This window comes from Ixodes scapularis, unplaced genomic scaffold (genome assembly GCF_016920785.2).
Source record: "Ixodes scapularis isolate PalLabHiFi unplaced genomic scaffold, ASM1692078v2 ptg001986l_1___fragment_2___debris__unscaffolded, whole genome shotgun sequence".
In the NCBI taxonomy this organism is placed as follows: Eukaryota; Metazoa; Arthropoda; class Arachnida; order Ixodida; family Ixodidae; genus Ixodes; species Ixodes scapularis.
Genome location: NW_024610224.1, coordinates 1 through 16985, shown reverse-complemented (window position 1 = coordinate 16985; position 16985 = coordinate 1). Strand labels below are relative to the sequence as shown.

Genomic DNA, 16985 nt, shown 5'->3' with positions numbered 1-16985 from the left:
CAGACAGTTGCGTTTGATTGCGTTGCGGCAGCGAGAAACCAGGACATCCCTGCTGCTTATATCGCGTGCTAAGATGATTCCTTGAATTGGAATCCACGCTTCATACGAAGCACAGATGTGCCGGTGACTCGCTTTCCGTTCTCGACGCAACGCAGTCAAACGCACTCAAACGCAAGTGTCTGAACCGCCCTTAAGGCCCGCTTCACCGCTCATTCACACTGAAAGCGGATCCGCGTTCGCAAAGCGGTTGCGAACGCGGTTGTATAAAGATGCAGTACAATTGCACGCGCACTCAATGACATCAAGTGCGCGTGCTATTTCGCCCAGTGCGCGTGCAATTTCGCCCAGCAACTTTACGTCGCAACACCAGCAGCACGGACCTCCCGCATTCGCACGCAGCAGCCGAATTGCTACGACTTGCCATCATCATCACGAAATTTTATTTTCCTTGCACTATTTAGACGCACAGTTACATGCTAAAAACATGTTTTTATATCTTTAAATTGCGTTAAAAATACAAACTCATCTTTCTGAAACAGTTCATTTCCAAAAGCGATTAATTTCAAACCAGAACCAAGTCTTCAGTTATCATAAAAAAAAAAAAAAAAGCAAATTGGGTTACGGGGATATTTATTCACCGCATTCGGTGGGAGTTAGTACCACGAGGGCGCCACAGTATTTGGTGCCCCAGTAGACTTCCGGTAGTGTATTTATTTCTTCAGTAACACACAGCGATCGGAAAATAAGATTTTCCTTCGGAGAGGTACCTGTAATAGGTTTGTAAGAACCTAAGCGCTTTGTAGAACGTAGTACAAATAACAAAAGGATGTGTGGCAAGAGGAAAAGAAGAGAAAAACCGGAAGCGCGCAGGGGTCCGCCGATAGTGGGCGGCAGCGAGCTTGTTTGCAAACAAACATTGGTGAATACAGCCTGTAGTTGGTCAGCAATTTAAAGTTGCGACAAGTCACTTGCTGTAGATGAGCAATTTAGCCAGTGCTGTACACCGCTAGCGTGGGGTCTTTAACGTGCACCACGCAGTAGTGATACACGACCGCACGCTGGTACGATGCTCATCGAAATCGAAATGGGCAGGGGTGGGGCTCGAACCCAGGATCCCTGGATTCTGCAGCGTGAGCTTTCGCTCCACGCGCGTCGAGCTGGGTGTGCGCTTTAGCCCACTCGTTACAGGGGCCGAACCCGATTTCAGCAATTCGTGTCGATCTAGGGAAAGCTATGAAACAACCCGCCAGCAACCCCGAAAGTGCTTGAAAAGTTGCCCCGTCTGAAGCGGGCTGAATGGGTAGTATCCGTACAGTTGTCAGCCTAAATAAATATTAAGAATAAGTTTTGCATGCTCCGAAGTGGTAAGTTAGCGCGAAGATGTGACTCTGTAATGCCCTACTTGGTCGCACTGTTCAGTGCTTGGTGCTCTGATCAGTGCTGATCAGTACACTTATCACCAGTAGACAATGCTTGGTCGCTGCAGCATGAGTGCGGCCACCGAAAGCTTTGTATTTGCCATCTTGTGCCCACAGGAAGTCAGCCTTTTGAGCATTAGGCTAGATGGCATCCGTGCTGGAAAACACATTCTTGTTTGCCATCATTCGACAAAAAATTTTCTAAAACCCTGTGGTTACTATGTTATCTTCAAGAGCATGTGGACAGTTTTACGAAAGTGCAGCATTGCAGGAAAAAGGCAGAACTCGTCAAATGCAAGTCTCATGACATGATCAGAGGACATGCCTTGGCACGCCGAAATGCTGCGTCCTTGCCTTCGCACGCTTGGACACTGATAAAAAGTAGACGTCGTGTGAATGTGTTAACCATTCGGGAAGGTTTTGAAGGTGTGTCGCTTTTTACATGTCTTTGCCGCATACATATCACTCGCAGATCTCTGGATAGTCCAGCAGTTCTGTTTGGTTGCACTATGAGTGGTTGCTATCATGCGCTATCGGCAGTGTTTAAAATGTACTCGTATGGATCCGAATTACTCATGTCACCTGAAAACAGAGCAGCACAGTTATGTATGGGTTACAAATCAAATTGACGCTTTTGAGCTATGCTATCAGGGGTGTCGGAAGTGGGAGATGGGGGAATCGAGAAAGATAAATTTCTATTCCCTTCCACAGATTTGGTTGCTAGAAATGTCCCGGAGGCAAAGAACGATCTTCTCCGCCGCTGTGTTCTGTCGGCACAAAATCAACTAATTGCTGGCCCACGAGTGCTGCAAGTTACAAATACAGTCTTCAGAGTAAAGTAAAACGCTGCTTCAGAGGCACATAAATCTTCATACACGACAGACCTTCAGCATCATCTACACGATTTCAATGCTTGTTCAGTATGCCCAAGTGTGCAAGGGTGGAGATGCAGCACTTCAGCATTCCAAGGCATGTTCTTTGATCCCGCCGCAAGACATGCATTCAATGAGTTGTGACTTTTTTATGCCGTGCTATGTTTTCATAAAGATTTCTATGTGTTCTCAAAGGCACCTATAACCAAGTACACAAGGAAAAAAAAAAAAAAAAATTCAGCGAATGATTGCTATTAAGTCGAAAACGTGTCTTTTAGCACACTGCCGCCCAGCCTCTTAAAGGGATACTACAACGAAATTTCGGCGCTTATTTCTTGGTCTATTCGTGTTCAAGGGAGCAGTATCACATCAGACGCACCAATCTCTTGTTGAAAAAGACACAAAAGGAATTTGAAAACGAGTTAAACGATTAGCAAAGAGCACCCGGTGGCTGCTGCTAACGCCTCCCCGAGAATATATTTTGTGTGTCCCAAAATGCCGCTATTGTTCCTCTACAAGATTATAGAAGATTAACCCGTCACTCAAAATTCGTATAAAAGCAGCCGCCTCCGTGGCTGGAACGTCTAGGACATCTTCTCGATGTCAGCCTTGACGCAGCTTTGCTCATCTCGAGACAAACTACGTCACGATTGCGGCGGAGGCCATGTGCTCTCCGCTGGCTGCTCTCCGAGCACTTGCCAGAGTGGGCCGTTTATAACGAAAAACACAGCCATCAGGCTCAAAATACAGACGTTTTATTGTCATTTACGGATATTGTGGATCATATTCAGCCTATTTGTGAACACGACGGGTATATTTCAAATTTCGTTGAAGTATCCCTTTAAAACGCTTTAACTGGTCAACATCCCGTTGGTACATGATGGCCGTCTGGTGGCTGCATTCGCGGAGTGGAGAAACGTGATCTAACAATTGTCATAGAGATCAGTAAATTAATGCATTTTTTTTTAATATCAAATAGCAAACTTAATTTAATCGTAAGTTACAACAAAAATATGAAACTCTTCTCTTTTTTTGGGTCAGTATGCACACCTTTTTGTGTGAATTTAGGAAAAAAACAAAAACATTTGTGACATTTCATTTAACAGGCATAGGTAAGAAAAGAAATCTGATTTTTCTCTCATTTTTTTTCCCCAATAAAATGCTCTGATTGCCGGCCCTCAGGAACTCTATCTCATTCTTAGTCGCTTTGCTAAACCCAAGGAACATTGTGCAGTATTTAAAAATAAATAGTGCGGCACACCACGAACTCGGTGTGCCACTTACACGGGCTTGCACTTGAGCCCGTGCATTGCGAGCGCTTGCCCGTGATCATAGGTCAGTCATGCTCAAACCTTTGACGGAGTCGGACGTCTTTCATTATTGGCGGGTCTGCTGGGCCGCAGAAACCGTCCATCTTCAGTTCCACGCGAGTGAGCCCTCATCAACTTATTCCGTGTCCTCTTAGGCCCATCCTCCCTTTCTCAGCAGCACGGCCCTAATCTTGAATTATTACCCACTGCTAATCAGCTGTGGCTTTGCCTTGCAGTAACGAAAATGTTATATTCATTACAGAAAGGAAAACCGCCCTTTTTGTGCGGTTGAGTTTGTCGGGGATGACAGCGTGGCCGCTGTTCCGACGGCCTGGCTCGATGCTGACAAGACGATGTGTTCTTGGCCAAAAAACGTTCCACCGGCATCAGTGATAAAACTGGCCCAGTCTCAGGCCCCACCTGGGAATGAAGAGGAGTGGCCCCTCCACCCTGTGCGGGTGTTCTCCTATTGCAGTAAGTGGTGTTTGTATGATATCCTCGTGGCTTCAAGTTGTGAAATCTTTGCACATACCTAGGGGCATTAGTTATTGATATGATCATGTAGTATATCTAAAGGTAAACAATGTTTAGATTTGGACTGAGAGTGTAGTTTGCACATACAGGGATGCCTCGTTAATATGGACACCTCCGTTCCTTCCTAAGATTGTCCATAATGTAAGCTGGCCACATTAATAAGACAAAGGTTTATCTAGTATTTACCCAATTCGATCCCGAAAACTTTGTCTATATATATACACAAATTCAGCTCTGTTATGTCATGGTGCGGTGGTGGTGCGTCAGGCACACTTCCGGTCTGGGGCTGTGGGTGGAAGTCACCATGCGGGGCGTGCATGCCTGTGTTGTTTTAGAAGAAACCAGGCAAAAACTTGCCTTCTCGTCAAAATGCAGCAACTGAGGCTGTACCAAAACAGTTGCGAAAGGTTTGAAGATCAGTATTCATGAGTTTTCTGCCTGCTTGGTTCATCCAAAAACATGGACAGGGCTAGTGAAAAGGAAAACCAGATGGCATTGGACCACGATTGCTTGTACAGAAAGCACTTTGAGTTGAATTCGCGGATACTTATGGCCATCGAATTCATTTGTTTTGTTCCAACATGAATGTGAAAAAAACGGCCAAGTTGTTTGGACCACCCGCGGACTATGTTTAGTGTGTCTTCAAGTTCGGACGGCTGCCTGATCGTTCAAACCGTTGTCTGCTCTTCCAAACGTTCCTGCTCGTTCAAACGACAGCGGCCCGTAGCGAAAACATTGACCTGGTAATTGCAATATGGAGTAAGCGCAGGCCTTCAAAAGACCTTTAATTTTGAAGGTTGGTCAAGGTAAGCAGGCTCAGTGTAAACAGTAGATACAAGATGTTGATAATTGTTACTAGTTGCCATCACCGACTTATGTCTCATTCACTTGGACTGATTCTGCTTGCAATTTTTCGTATCAACGTCAACCATCTCCGCTACAGTTCATGCTTTTGCAGCTGGAGCGACATAATGACTGAAAATAGCAAGCAGAATCTCATCCTGCGAATCAGGCTTTAGCGTCCATTCTGCGGCGTCTACGCGGAATGAATCGCCACATGCAGTGAAACAAGCCTAGTTAATTTTGCTTAGGCTGCTAAAGTAGTCTGACTCTGCCAGGAGGACATAGAAGCAAAAATTGCAACATAGAAAAGAGCATGGGGACACACATCGACGCCAAAAACGTAGCATTCCAATGGTTTGTTGACAGACGACGGCAAGCTTGTATTGATCATATCATGTCGTATTGCACCTGAGACTGCGGTGGAAGAAATCGGAAGAACTTTCAGTAGAAGGAACAGACACAGAGAACGTCTCAATCAGAGAGAACGTCTCAAACAGACACAGAGAACGTTCCTTCTACTGAAAGTTCTTCCGATTTCTTCCACCGCAGTCTCAGGTGCAATACGACATGATTAGCTACCACCAGCTCACGTGCTCTCTCACCGTCTTTTCACTAATTGATCATATGACTGCTTTGAGTAATTTTCACTAATTGATCATATGACTGCTGATTCCAGTCTACGTCCGGCAGTAAGACCAGGGACTACGTCCCTGGTCTTACTGCCGGACGTAGACTGGAATCCTCGTCCAGCACCAGAGCCTTCACAGCCCGACAAACCCGCAGACACGATCAAAGATGACGTCTCAGACAGGTCAGACAACCAGAGAGCCATTCGGGAGTGACCAAGAATCCCCCATTTATTGGTGCAACCATAAATATAGACAGATGAAACAAATCATATGACTTGTGATAACAGAAAGGAAAGAGTAGCTCGGAGCATTATCACAATGACATGAAAGATGCAGCACTTGATCTGTTTCAGTGCTCGATCTCACTGTGATGACTGCGAAATGCTAGTGCAGGTGCTTTGATTATTTTAGATGGTGTTGAGCTAGCCCATCGAACCTGACAGCAGCATCAGAAACTTGACTGGTAATGAAATGCGAGCTCTCTGGGAGTATGATTGCAATTGAAATTTCATAGTCAAAAATATGTATCATGTGGCAATAGAGCAGAGCTTTTACGTGCACGTTTTCCCTCACAGTTGCCATAGCACTGTCAGCAGCCAGTGTAGGAAACGAGCGTGAGCCTGGAGTATCTCTGTTCTTCAAAAAGCCGTAGTCTTGCACTGCACACGCACGAAAGGGAGCGTAGCACTTGCTAGGTTGCCATGTCTGTATTGAGTGACACACGTTTACATGTTCCGGCTTATAGGTCTTATGAAAACCCGTTAACACACAGATGCATTTGACTAGGACCGACTGAGACAAGACTGATTTTTTAAGCTTCTTGCGAAGGCCTATGACCAGCAGTCCAGCAATGGCAGCCGGTCGTAGGCAGTCGCAAGAGGCTAAAAGCTGATCGTGTCTCATTCATTCGTAGTCAAATGCAAGTGCGTGAATGGGGCTTTACATACAATGGACAGATTTGAAGCTCGCAAGCAGCAGCTAAAGTTGCTTCGGCTGCTCCTAGTGCACGCCATTTCAAAGTTGCACTCGCCCTACAAATGAAAGTGTCACCTTATGCGGCGAAAACCTGAGTGAGAGGAGAAGACGAGGTTGGATGGGGATGTCAAAACGCTGAACTCTGGTTGGAATGATTGATGCGTAGGTCTAAAGCTAGCTATCTTTGTCTCAACTGCACTCGTCGAACACATCAGAATGGGAATGCCAGCGTCCGGCATTGGGCTTTCAAATTCAAACACGTTTGATGAGTGCAGTGGAGATAAAAACAGCTAGCTTTATTTCTACCACTAATCATTCCAACCAGAGTTCAGTGTTCCGACGTCCCTGTGAGCTCTCGTCTTATTCTCTCAGTCATTTTCTCAACACATAAACCCCAACACACTACTAAGTGCTTCAGTCATGGGTGTTTATTCTCTCGGCATTGCTGCTTTTTGAGCCAAAGTTAATTTTGCTCTGTGTAGATGTTTGTGGAATCGCGACAACTGATTGTGCAGCTGCAGATGTTTTGCATTTCTTCTGACCATGACTGCATATGGGGCCTTTGCATTAAATTTCAGAATGATGCAAGCAACAGTGCGCTTCTCATGCTAGCAGCAGACACCACACTGTGCTGTACATAAAAAAAAAGTATTTGAAGCCTTTACAAATGCTGATCTTGAAAGAGTGCTGCTATCAGGCATTGCCCCCAAATGCCGGTTTCCCGGCAGAACACTACAATAATATATCCTTTTGGTATTGTAAGCTGTGAAAGGAACCATATCTAGAAAATTGTAAATTGGTTTTAGTGATTTTTTGCTCTGTTATGGGTTGGCATTGCAGTATTGTAAACCAGGTTTTGCACGAGCTAAATAATTAGTGGGTCTGTATCAATTTGCTTTCTCTTAAAGAAACATACAAGAAGGCCAAAAGGAAGGCCACCGAGGGGCTGGAGAACTCGTGCTTGGAAAGCACAGATGTCGGGGAGCCCGATGATGGAGGTATGTTGATCATAGCAATTTAACATTTTCAGCAGAAGAAATGGTTCTTTGTTTAACCTAATTTTATTCTGATAATATGTCTGTTCTAGCCACTGGGAGAGACAACACGGCGGACGCTCCTGTGCGTCTCTCAGTGCCCATTCCACGTGAGTTAGCCTACAGTAAAGAAAAATATATTTCATCTTTTTTTTACCTTGCGAGAGACACTGACAATGTATTTACACTTGACATTGATTTTGCAGCTACTGGCCTGGGAGGTGCCTGTGCAAGGGGTAAGTGTCCTTGCTTTATTTCCACATGTTTTACACATGAGAATCTACACGTTATTCATGAAGGTTCAAACCTATCTAAAACTGTAAAAAGTGATTCCTCCATTTGACTTTAGAAAACAGTTAATTTGAATTGGGATTTTAAGATTTTGTTATTTGAAAGATGCTCGTGGATACAAAATTCCTCTTTTATGTGAATATAAGCAAACAATAATTTATGAAATTAAAGAGAGTTTGTTTTAAAATCACGCCTAAACCTTTCTGATGTTCCATTTTGGCAGTATGGCAGCAAGAAAAAAAGGGGGGGGGGGGTTCATGCCTTTTGCATGCATTGCATTCTAAACGAGTAGATAAAAGTTGTCTAAGATTTTAGAAAGAAAAGGGGCACTCTGGCCAAGCCATAATTGCCCATGTGGAAAGTAAATTGTGATACTTTTCTCCAGCCCCTCCCAAGCGCAGGGCCCCAGACCCTCCATCCAGTAAGGGGTGGTCCAAAGAAAGTCGGGCTCCTACATCTCGTAAGTTTCACAGTCGGCTCTTTCCAATGATTCACAGATAATCTAGACTGACATAGGAAAGTTGTATATTTAACCCGCTTGTTTGTATTTCTAGAGATATCACATACAAGGTTATCAGCTATTTTTTAAATGTTCAACAAACTGTGGTTAGCATTAATCTGCTTCGCTCACTGATCTCTACGATAATTGCTGGATTGCGCTTCCCCGCTATTCGAATGCGGCCACCGGTTGGCCATCGTGCCACAGGTAATCAACCTTTTGGAGCGCAGCGAGGCTGGGCGGTAGCGTGCTGAAGATATGTTTCTGCTCGTTCGTTATTATTTGCCGGAGAATTTTTTGAAAACCTGGTGTAACCGTTGACAATTACCTTTAAGAACGCGTGGAAAGTTTTACGAAAGTACAGCACTGCAGGAAAAAGGCACAACTCGCCAAGTGCAAGTCTTGTCGGTGTCGCAACGTGATCAAAGCTTCCTTGGCACGCCGAAGTGCTACATCTCTGTGCCTTCGCATCCTTGGATACCGGTCAAGCTAACAGCTTGGTGCTACTCAAAGATCAGACTTCACCGCCAGGCAAGGCGGTTTATAGAGCACAGCGCAGGCCTAATCATAAGATCCAGTAACATTCATACTGTAATTTTCATGGGTCAGTAAAGAGTCTAACCCGGAAAATTTTTTTATGTGCTTCATTATATAACAAGCATAAAGTGTTGCGTTCATTGGAACTGCTGAATGCCTCAAATAGCACACTTTATTTTGTTTATAAAAATAATTGCATATATACTTACTGCAAACTGCTCTATCGTAACCTCATGCGATTACTCATGAATTCCACCACCTCGGTAAGTGCCCACAAGAAAGCCTCCCTTCAACCACCGCTGCCGCCCCCCCTCGTCCGTCGCCACTGCATCAGACTTATCTGGACCACGAACGCCGCAATTTACAAATGCCGCCGAGACCGGTTATAACGAAGTCAACGGGAATCGAAAATCACTTCGCTGTATCCGCTATTTCGTTATAACTGACTTTGGTTAACGAAGTGTGAAAGGGAATGGGAAATCGAGATTGCTTTGATGTAGCCGCTATTTTGTTATAACCGGTCTCGACACTACAGTCACCACAGTAAAGTAAAACGCTGCTCCAGAGGCACATAGATTTTCACGCACGTTGCACATGCAAAACACATCAATACGGCGTCGATTCTTGATCGCTATCCACGTGTGTGAAGGCACAGAGATGCAGCAGTTTGGCATACCAAGGAAATTTCTATCATGCCGCTAGACCGGCTAGACTTGCTTTCAAGGAGTTGTGCTTTTCTCCTCTGGTGCTGGACTTTTGTACAAATTTGCTCATGTTCTCGAAGGCCAACGAAGGTCACCATTTACGCCAGGTTTTAAACAACCTCTACGACAAATGACAATAAGTAAGCAGAAAACGTGTCTTCAGCACACTGCCGCCCATCCTAGCTGCGCTCTGAAAGGTAGATTTTTTGTGGCAAGGTGACTGTGCGGTGGCCGCATTTGTGCTACAGCAACCAAGCGGGGATGCGCGATCCAGCAAATTGTCAGAGATCAGTGGCTTCACTCTTGAGCTGCTATACCTCTTTCACTCTGCATGTAAGGTTCTTGTAACAATTGTAACTGTTGGAATTAATGATTTGATGAGCATAAATGAGACAGCTGAGATGTTTCCCCTTGTCCACCGTCTGATACAGCCAGTGTTATTAGTTTAAAGGGATGGTGAACCGAAATTTGGATTTCAGAAAAAACAATGCAGGAAATGTAGGCGGGACGCTACAATCCCTACACCACTACTCGTAAGGCGATATCTCGAATGGATGGCCGCATTTTTGGAAAAAGAGGTCCAGATTGAACTAGGCCGACGAGGCGCGTGACATCACTATACCGAGTTTCCTCCTCTCTCCGCTTCGCTCCCTCAAGGCTGTGAGGCAGAGAAGACGCGAGGCCGTTCCCTCTCCTTCTCGGAGAAACATGGCGACATCATCTCTCTCAAATGCGCCTCCTTTTCTTGAAAAATTTGGTCATCCGTTCAAGATATCGCTGTATGAGTGGTGTTTTGGTGTTTGTAGCATCCCATTGCACACTTTTACCGCGTGTTTTGTGTAATCAAAATTTCGGTTCAGCATCCCTTTAAAGGGGTACTGCAGCAAAATGCCTAGTCTATTTTATGGTTTAAATACCAAGCACATTTTGGCCACACCACAAAGATGCCAATTTTTAGTTTCAATTGACGCCAAAAAACTTTTTAAAACGAAAAAAAAAAAAATAAAAAAAAAAAATTTATTACCAGATTACACCTGGTGGATGCTTCCGAACGTTAAGTAAAACTTCACATAAAAGCAGTGCCACTCCCTAGAAGTATTGTGCTAAGCTCTGAGCGTGCATAGACTGTTAAACTTGGCGGAACTGAACTTCGCTTCTCTCCCTTGGCGGAACCGAACTTCCCTTCTCTCCCGTGCCTATTCAACTTCTGCGGGAAGCGGGCCTCTTGAACCGCCAGATTGTAACATGTTGACACTACCAAGTGGCACAGTTCACAACCACACCAGCCTCCTTGTAGCCTTGCCCGCGAAGTTAAACCTTACATCACGAGCGCGCTGTAGGTGCTGGTTTTCTCAAGAAGCATAGTGCTCTCCGACAGCTGCTCTCGATGGAATTGGCTGTTTGGAACGAAAAATATAACCATCTGTTAAAAATACTAACGTGTGATTGTCATTAGCTGACTTCAGTGATTACATTTAACTTCTTTCTTAACGTGGGAAGTATATTTTAATTTTCATTTCAGCATCCCTTTAAAAAAGGCTGTCTATACCGGCATTTGTGATGACACGTTTCACATGCACATTTTTTTGGCAGACTGCAGAAAATTTGCTGTCGCCTCCAATCTGCTGCCTCCGGTCATTCATAAAATTTTTTGCTTGCCTCGAAAACCGTTTATAAAAGAAGTCACCAAGCTTAAGCTTTGGACACCTTATGCTCATTTTGGAAGTGGAGCTGACAAACATACTTTGCCTCCCAAAAAGGTGTGCATTTGAAGCGTATCTGTCAGATTTCTTGACATTGACTGCCCTTGAGATGTTGGGCAGAGATGGACACTGGCTGTGCCAAAATGGCTGATATGTAGTTGCTGAAAAGTGTGAATGACTTGTGTGACGAGTTGAAAGACCTTAATCTGAGACTAAAACATACTTTACCACAGCCCTGGCAGAGCGGCAAGCCCCCAGGAGGCGGAATTTGGAGGCAGCTGAGGCAGCTCAGGTGGTTGAGGCTACCATGTCCCGTAAGCATACCAGATGTTTCATTACGATCACTGCTTAATATTGACCTGACCAAGTTTAGAAGACTGGCACAATCACATCTGTACATTTCATTTTTCCAATGCCCTTAGTATGGCATTAAATGCCCATACTCTCGATATAGTTCGACCACCAAAACAAAACCTGCCCATCACTCGTAATGCTCGGTTTTACATTTCAAGAATGAGATGTTTGATTGCCTGTTAAGAACAACATGTTTGACATCTTTACATGAACCGGTCATTGCTGATATCTACATAATCTCACTTCAACATGAATTGCAAGTCCCCTTGCTTTAGAAATAGGCCTTGGCTGCATGAATCCTTGTGCAGCAGAAGCACCTTTGAAACCTTAACGTGAATGGCAAGCCTTCTTGCTTTAGAAAATGTGCCTTGGCTGTATGAATCCTCGTGCAGCAGGGGCACCTTTGAAACCTATCTGTTCATACTTCTAGCTTTGTATGAGACCAGTTCTGCCTTTTGAACATTGATGCTTGTCATGATGGCAGTTGCACTGTGGCACTGACAGGTGGCAGCGGTGGGGGTCTTGTTAAATAAACGTTTTGAGGCCCAAGTCAGGCACTCGGTGCTTACACCAAAACAGGAGTGTTGGACATGCCTCGACGTGGCCTTGCCATAAGTCTGCAGTTATGGCAATACTCCGTATACAAACGATCATACTCCAGAATCACAAATTGAAGACCTCTCATGCTCCTAAGCAAAAAATAAACAAAATCGTTATGAAAGTGCAAGTATTGCCAACCTGAGCAAAGTGTACTATCGGGGAAAAATGAAATGCGAACAGAGGAGCGCGTGGCTCGCGGTACAGGCTGCGCCGCCTGGAAGTGAACCTCGGGGCGAGGGTGCGTGGCCTACTTCGATGTGTTCACGCCCCTCGATTGGCGCTCGCCCAGCTTCGGCAGTGCGCCTCTCAGTGCGCTGAAAGCCGTCACCGCTATCTTTGCCTGCTCGGCGAGTGCGGCGAGCTTCTTTCCACCGCTCGCGCTGAGCCAGCAAAGATAGCGGCGATAGCTTTCAGCGCACTAAGAGGCGCACTGCTGAAGCTTGAGGAGCAGAGGGAGGGGCGTGAACACGTCGGAGTAGGCCACGCACCCTCGCTCCTAGGCTCACTTCCAGGCGGCGCAGCCTGTACCGCGAGCCACGCGCTCCTCTGTTCGCATTTCATTTTTCCCCGATAGTACATGAAAGCATCCTAGTTGCGACATGTCATTTCATCAACTCTGAGATAAAATAGTTTTCCATATGTCCAACGGTTGCGACCTCTTTATCAGTGGCATTGATATCAGTATCTTAAGGAACCCCAACGTCCGTCGGTATCAGTGCCTTGAGGGACCCCAAAGCAGACTTTGTACACATGATGCCAGCAATCGCTTACATCAGTAAAAAATGTCGGTGACTGTGCAAGTAAGCACACACATAGGGCAGCAGGTGGCACCATTTAGCCGGCAGTAGTGGTGGCGGAGAAAGACCTGCGACCTTAACCCCTCCGCCACTCTGGGCTAGGTGGGGCAACCTGGTGCCTATAGCTTGGGTTGATTTGCATGTTCAAGCTAGCTGTTTTATTTTTATTATCAGTGACAGCTGTTTTATTTTTATTATTCAAATATCTAAAAAAAGCTAGTGTCTGATTAAGAAAAGTGACTAATGTTTAGCTTGTTTTAAGAAGCTTACCTATTGTGTTGAAATCTTGTGGAGTGATGAGGCTGTTTCCTATGCTCTATTTCACCTTACACAAGACAGTAGTAGATGCTATAAACCATAATCACCAGTCCAGTGCCACAACGTATCATGAGGCTGCGCACCTTCAGTGACGCTGTGCCCCTTCCGAAAGTCTTGTGACGAGAGGTGAACTTAACATTTTGCCACCCTAGGCCTTCAACAGTGCTGCCCTCAAACCTCACCTCCCCCCCAAACCCTGCTTTCCATGGTCACTGGCCAAGGGGAGTGGTTGGGGGGGGGGAGTAGCTAAATTTGGGGATATCATTTTCAAATATAGCTATACTCGTTTTCACCTTAAGAAAAAATGAACTTTTGCACATTACTCATACGCTGCAAGTAGTAGTTCTCATACGATTTCGTTGTCAGAGGGGGCAGCAATGCTTTTGGCATTTGAAATGTGTACGGCTCCATAAGATAATATATATTTGATGTAAAATGTGCCTGCATGTATCTTAATTCTCTACATAAAGGGGGAAATTAGTAATGATCCGCTAGGAGCCGGACTTTTTTTTACTGTGGTCCTTGAGGTGATAACGGGTACAGATTTGGAGCTGGAATTTCTAAAGTAGCTAAATTTGAAGCTACAATCACGTCTATGATTTGTAGGTTTCTGGTCTCTCGAAAGGTGGAACAAAATATAATTTATTGCTTGGACGTAAACAATATGTGCGATGAAAGATCCACTGGCAGGACGGCCTACATTTGCTGCCATCAATTGCATAAGGCTTGGAAATATTTTTTTGAGCTATAATTTTTTTTATCATTGTTTTTTCTTTTTAGTCTTAGGTGAAGTGTTGTTTTCAGCACGTTTCCTTCGTAGATCTCTGACCACAAGAATTTTCTTTGCCTCTATTTTAGCCTTCCAGTCGGAGCTACTGAAGGTGGTGCTGGATGTGCGGCACGAGGTGCACCTTCTCCGCCAGGACACGGCGCAGGTCCTGGCAAACCAGGAACAGCTGGCAGTGCGCATTGCTCAGCTGGAGCGTGCGAACTGCCCGCCTGATGCCCCAGTGCCGCCAGCGGTTTTTATTTTACCGCTGGCGACAATGGAAGATTTTGAGGCAGCAGAGAGGCGCCTCATCAACCCCCCTGATCAGGCTGTCCTGGTGAATATCAAACTTTTTTTCACTATATGTTAGTGCCTTGTGGCTCAACCGGTTTGAGAAATGGAGCGACGGCATATGTTCAACTGCTTCGTATCTAAACTTTACCAAAATGTTAGCTTAACCATTATCTGTATTTAGTCACAGACAGCCACTTATTAAGGCAGCATTACGATTGAAGATATGGCCTTATTGTTTTCACACCTCTACATACTTTTGAGTCAAGAACAGGGGCATATAGAATGATTAAGGGCAATCAGTGCTCGCTGGAAAGTATAAAATGAAGGGAAGAAGGCAACAAGAACATCAAGAACAGCAGGGGCCAATTACCTGATCTATTAATTACTTTCAGTAAAAGTCTGGATCGATCTTCAGTATGATGATAATGCAATAATTGCAGAGGTGGAAGCTAGCTGGACAATAACAGTAGTAACTCTGGAGAAAAGGTATGGCGACAAAAGACAAACACAAATCTCCAAATGCAGCTAGGTGTGTTTCGAGATATGTGTTTGTCCTTTTTTTTCCCTTGCTCCCCTTCTTCAGGGTTTATTTTCATTAGATCTTCCGTACTCTCTTTTATATAATAGTGTAGTAAATACTGTCAACAGAGTTAATGCAATTTCACATTACCTTTTCACTTAGGTGAGATGGATGCCATACCATAGTCAGTTTTCATCTTACTCATATTAAATGAACTGTGATTCTTAAAGTGCAATATTTTTTTCTTTTATTCGTGTAGAAGGAGCAGCTCTCCGGCCTGGGTGGCAACACTATCGCGGAGGCTGTGCGGCGCACCCTGGAGCGGCTCCTGCGGAAGCAGGTGCAGATGCACTTCAGCATCTGCGGCCGCAGGGGCAACAAGCGGCCGTTCAGGGGCACGCAGCTCTGTGCCGTGGCCGTTGGTAAGGTGTTTTCATTCCACACCTTCATTGCTAATTAAAAATGATGGGAACTTTTTTCTTTTAATTTGTCAGCTGCCAAGAATCTGAAGAATTACTGGATCAGTTTTAAGCAAAATTTGTGGTTTGTAAACGTGCGCGTAAAGTGGCAAGAGTATTTTCATATAATTCCTGAATAAGTGTTTATAAAGCAAGCACTTTCTTTATCATCATGGTTAGTCATTTCCCCTGATTTTCTAATCAAGTCGAGGCTTTTCCCTTCTGACTAGTGATCTTAGGCGGTGAGCTGATGTTTCAAGTAATGCACCATGTTAGTGGTATTGCTATGGAATCTGGATTATGAAAAACTTAATCTTTCAGGGACTCTAAACAAATTGCACTGAGTTGAAAATTATACTTAAGATTGAAAGAATAACACGCAAAGGACAAACACAGGACAATTACGAAAGAATGTGGTTGTCCTGTGCTTGTCCTCCACATTTTATTTTATTCTTTCAATTTTAAGTATTGTTTGTATATACGGTAGAGCCTCATCCATACATTCCCAGTTAAAAATTATTTCGGCTGTTACAGTCGGGAACTGCAGTCCTGTCGAACTCTCATGGGGTTACCTGTTTTAATTGTTTCTTATGTTTGCCTTTTCAACTGTTACACCTCTTTTTCATTTTGCCTCTTCATCTCTTTGTCCAGCACGCATGCTCTCTTCTGTCATTCACAGCGGCTTAGGTCCCCTGGTCGCACAAATTTAATTTCACATGGAGCTCAGAGTTCATAATCATGCACTGCCCATGGTGCGCGTGCATGAAGCTTCATTGCTTTGCAGTGGCTGGTGAGAGCAGCGTCTGGGTTCTCTCAAACGGGGAATACATTAGCTTATTCTTAGGTTAGTTAGCAGATTAATATTGGTGTTGAAATAACACTCAGCACTGCTGTCAATGCCTAAAGCTGGCTCTGAATTGTGTGTGAGCAGGAAAAAGTGGGGTCATATGCAGTGATGCCATTATAGGGTTGCGTGGCCCGCCATGACACCCCCCCCCCGAGCGCTGCACCTAAGGTGGTGCCCCCCCCCCCCACCTTTTCCACTTGCGAGTTGTGAATGCGAAAGCATGCAAGCCACTCGTCTCGTGCACTCCCCCCCCTCCCCCACCCTTCCCTCTTGTGACACCACTGGTCATGTGCAAAGTCGGTGCTTTTCACTGAGTTGGTGCTGTGATGTATGTGTGAACAGGCCTTTGTAGACGAACACATGGCTTTGATGCCACGCCACCGCAGTGACGCTGTTGTCAAAATGGTGCGTGCACAAACGCCTCACCTCACAGGAAGCTCATTTCCGCGCATGCACAGTGCCTACATTTAATGTGGCCAAATGCAGGCTTGTTTAAAACAGTGCATTGGTCTATAGGTCGACCTTGTTTGGTTATGATTACAGATCAACTCCTACTGGTAAAGAACAGTTTCCAGCAAATGGTTAACCTGTTTAGAATAAATATGGTAATTCTTTCTCGGCAGCCCTAAACTCGACTTGGAATAAATTACTGCACGAGAGTTTCCCCCTGTTTCTATAG

At 44.9% G+C, this 16985-nt stretch overlaps 1 protein-coding gene across 1 annotated transcript; it reads left to right on the top strand.

The window, feature by feature from the left end:
• Positions 1–7655: 7655 nt before the first annotated feature.
• LOC120845701 lies at positions 7656–15489 on the top strand. The gene is made up of 6 exons (XM_042288349.1): positions 7656–7725; positions 7822–7851; positions 8292–8366; positions 11583–11663; positions 14277–14524; positions 15261–15489. The coding sequence occupies exons 1-6, from the start codon at positions 7656–7658 to the stop codon at positions 15459–15461; spliced, it is 705 nt and encodes a 234-aa protein (XP_042144283.1). The 3' UTR covers positions 15462–15489.
• The last annotated feature ends 1496 nt before the right edge of the window (positions 15490–16985 follow it).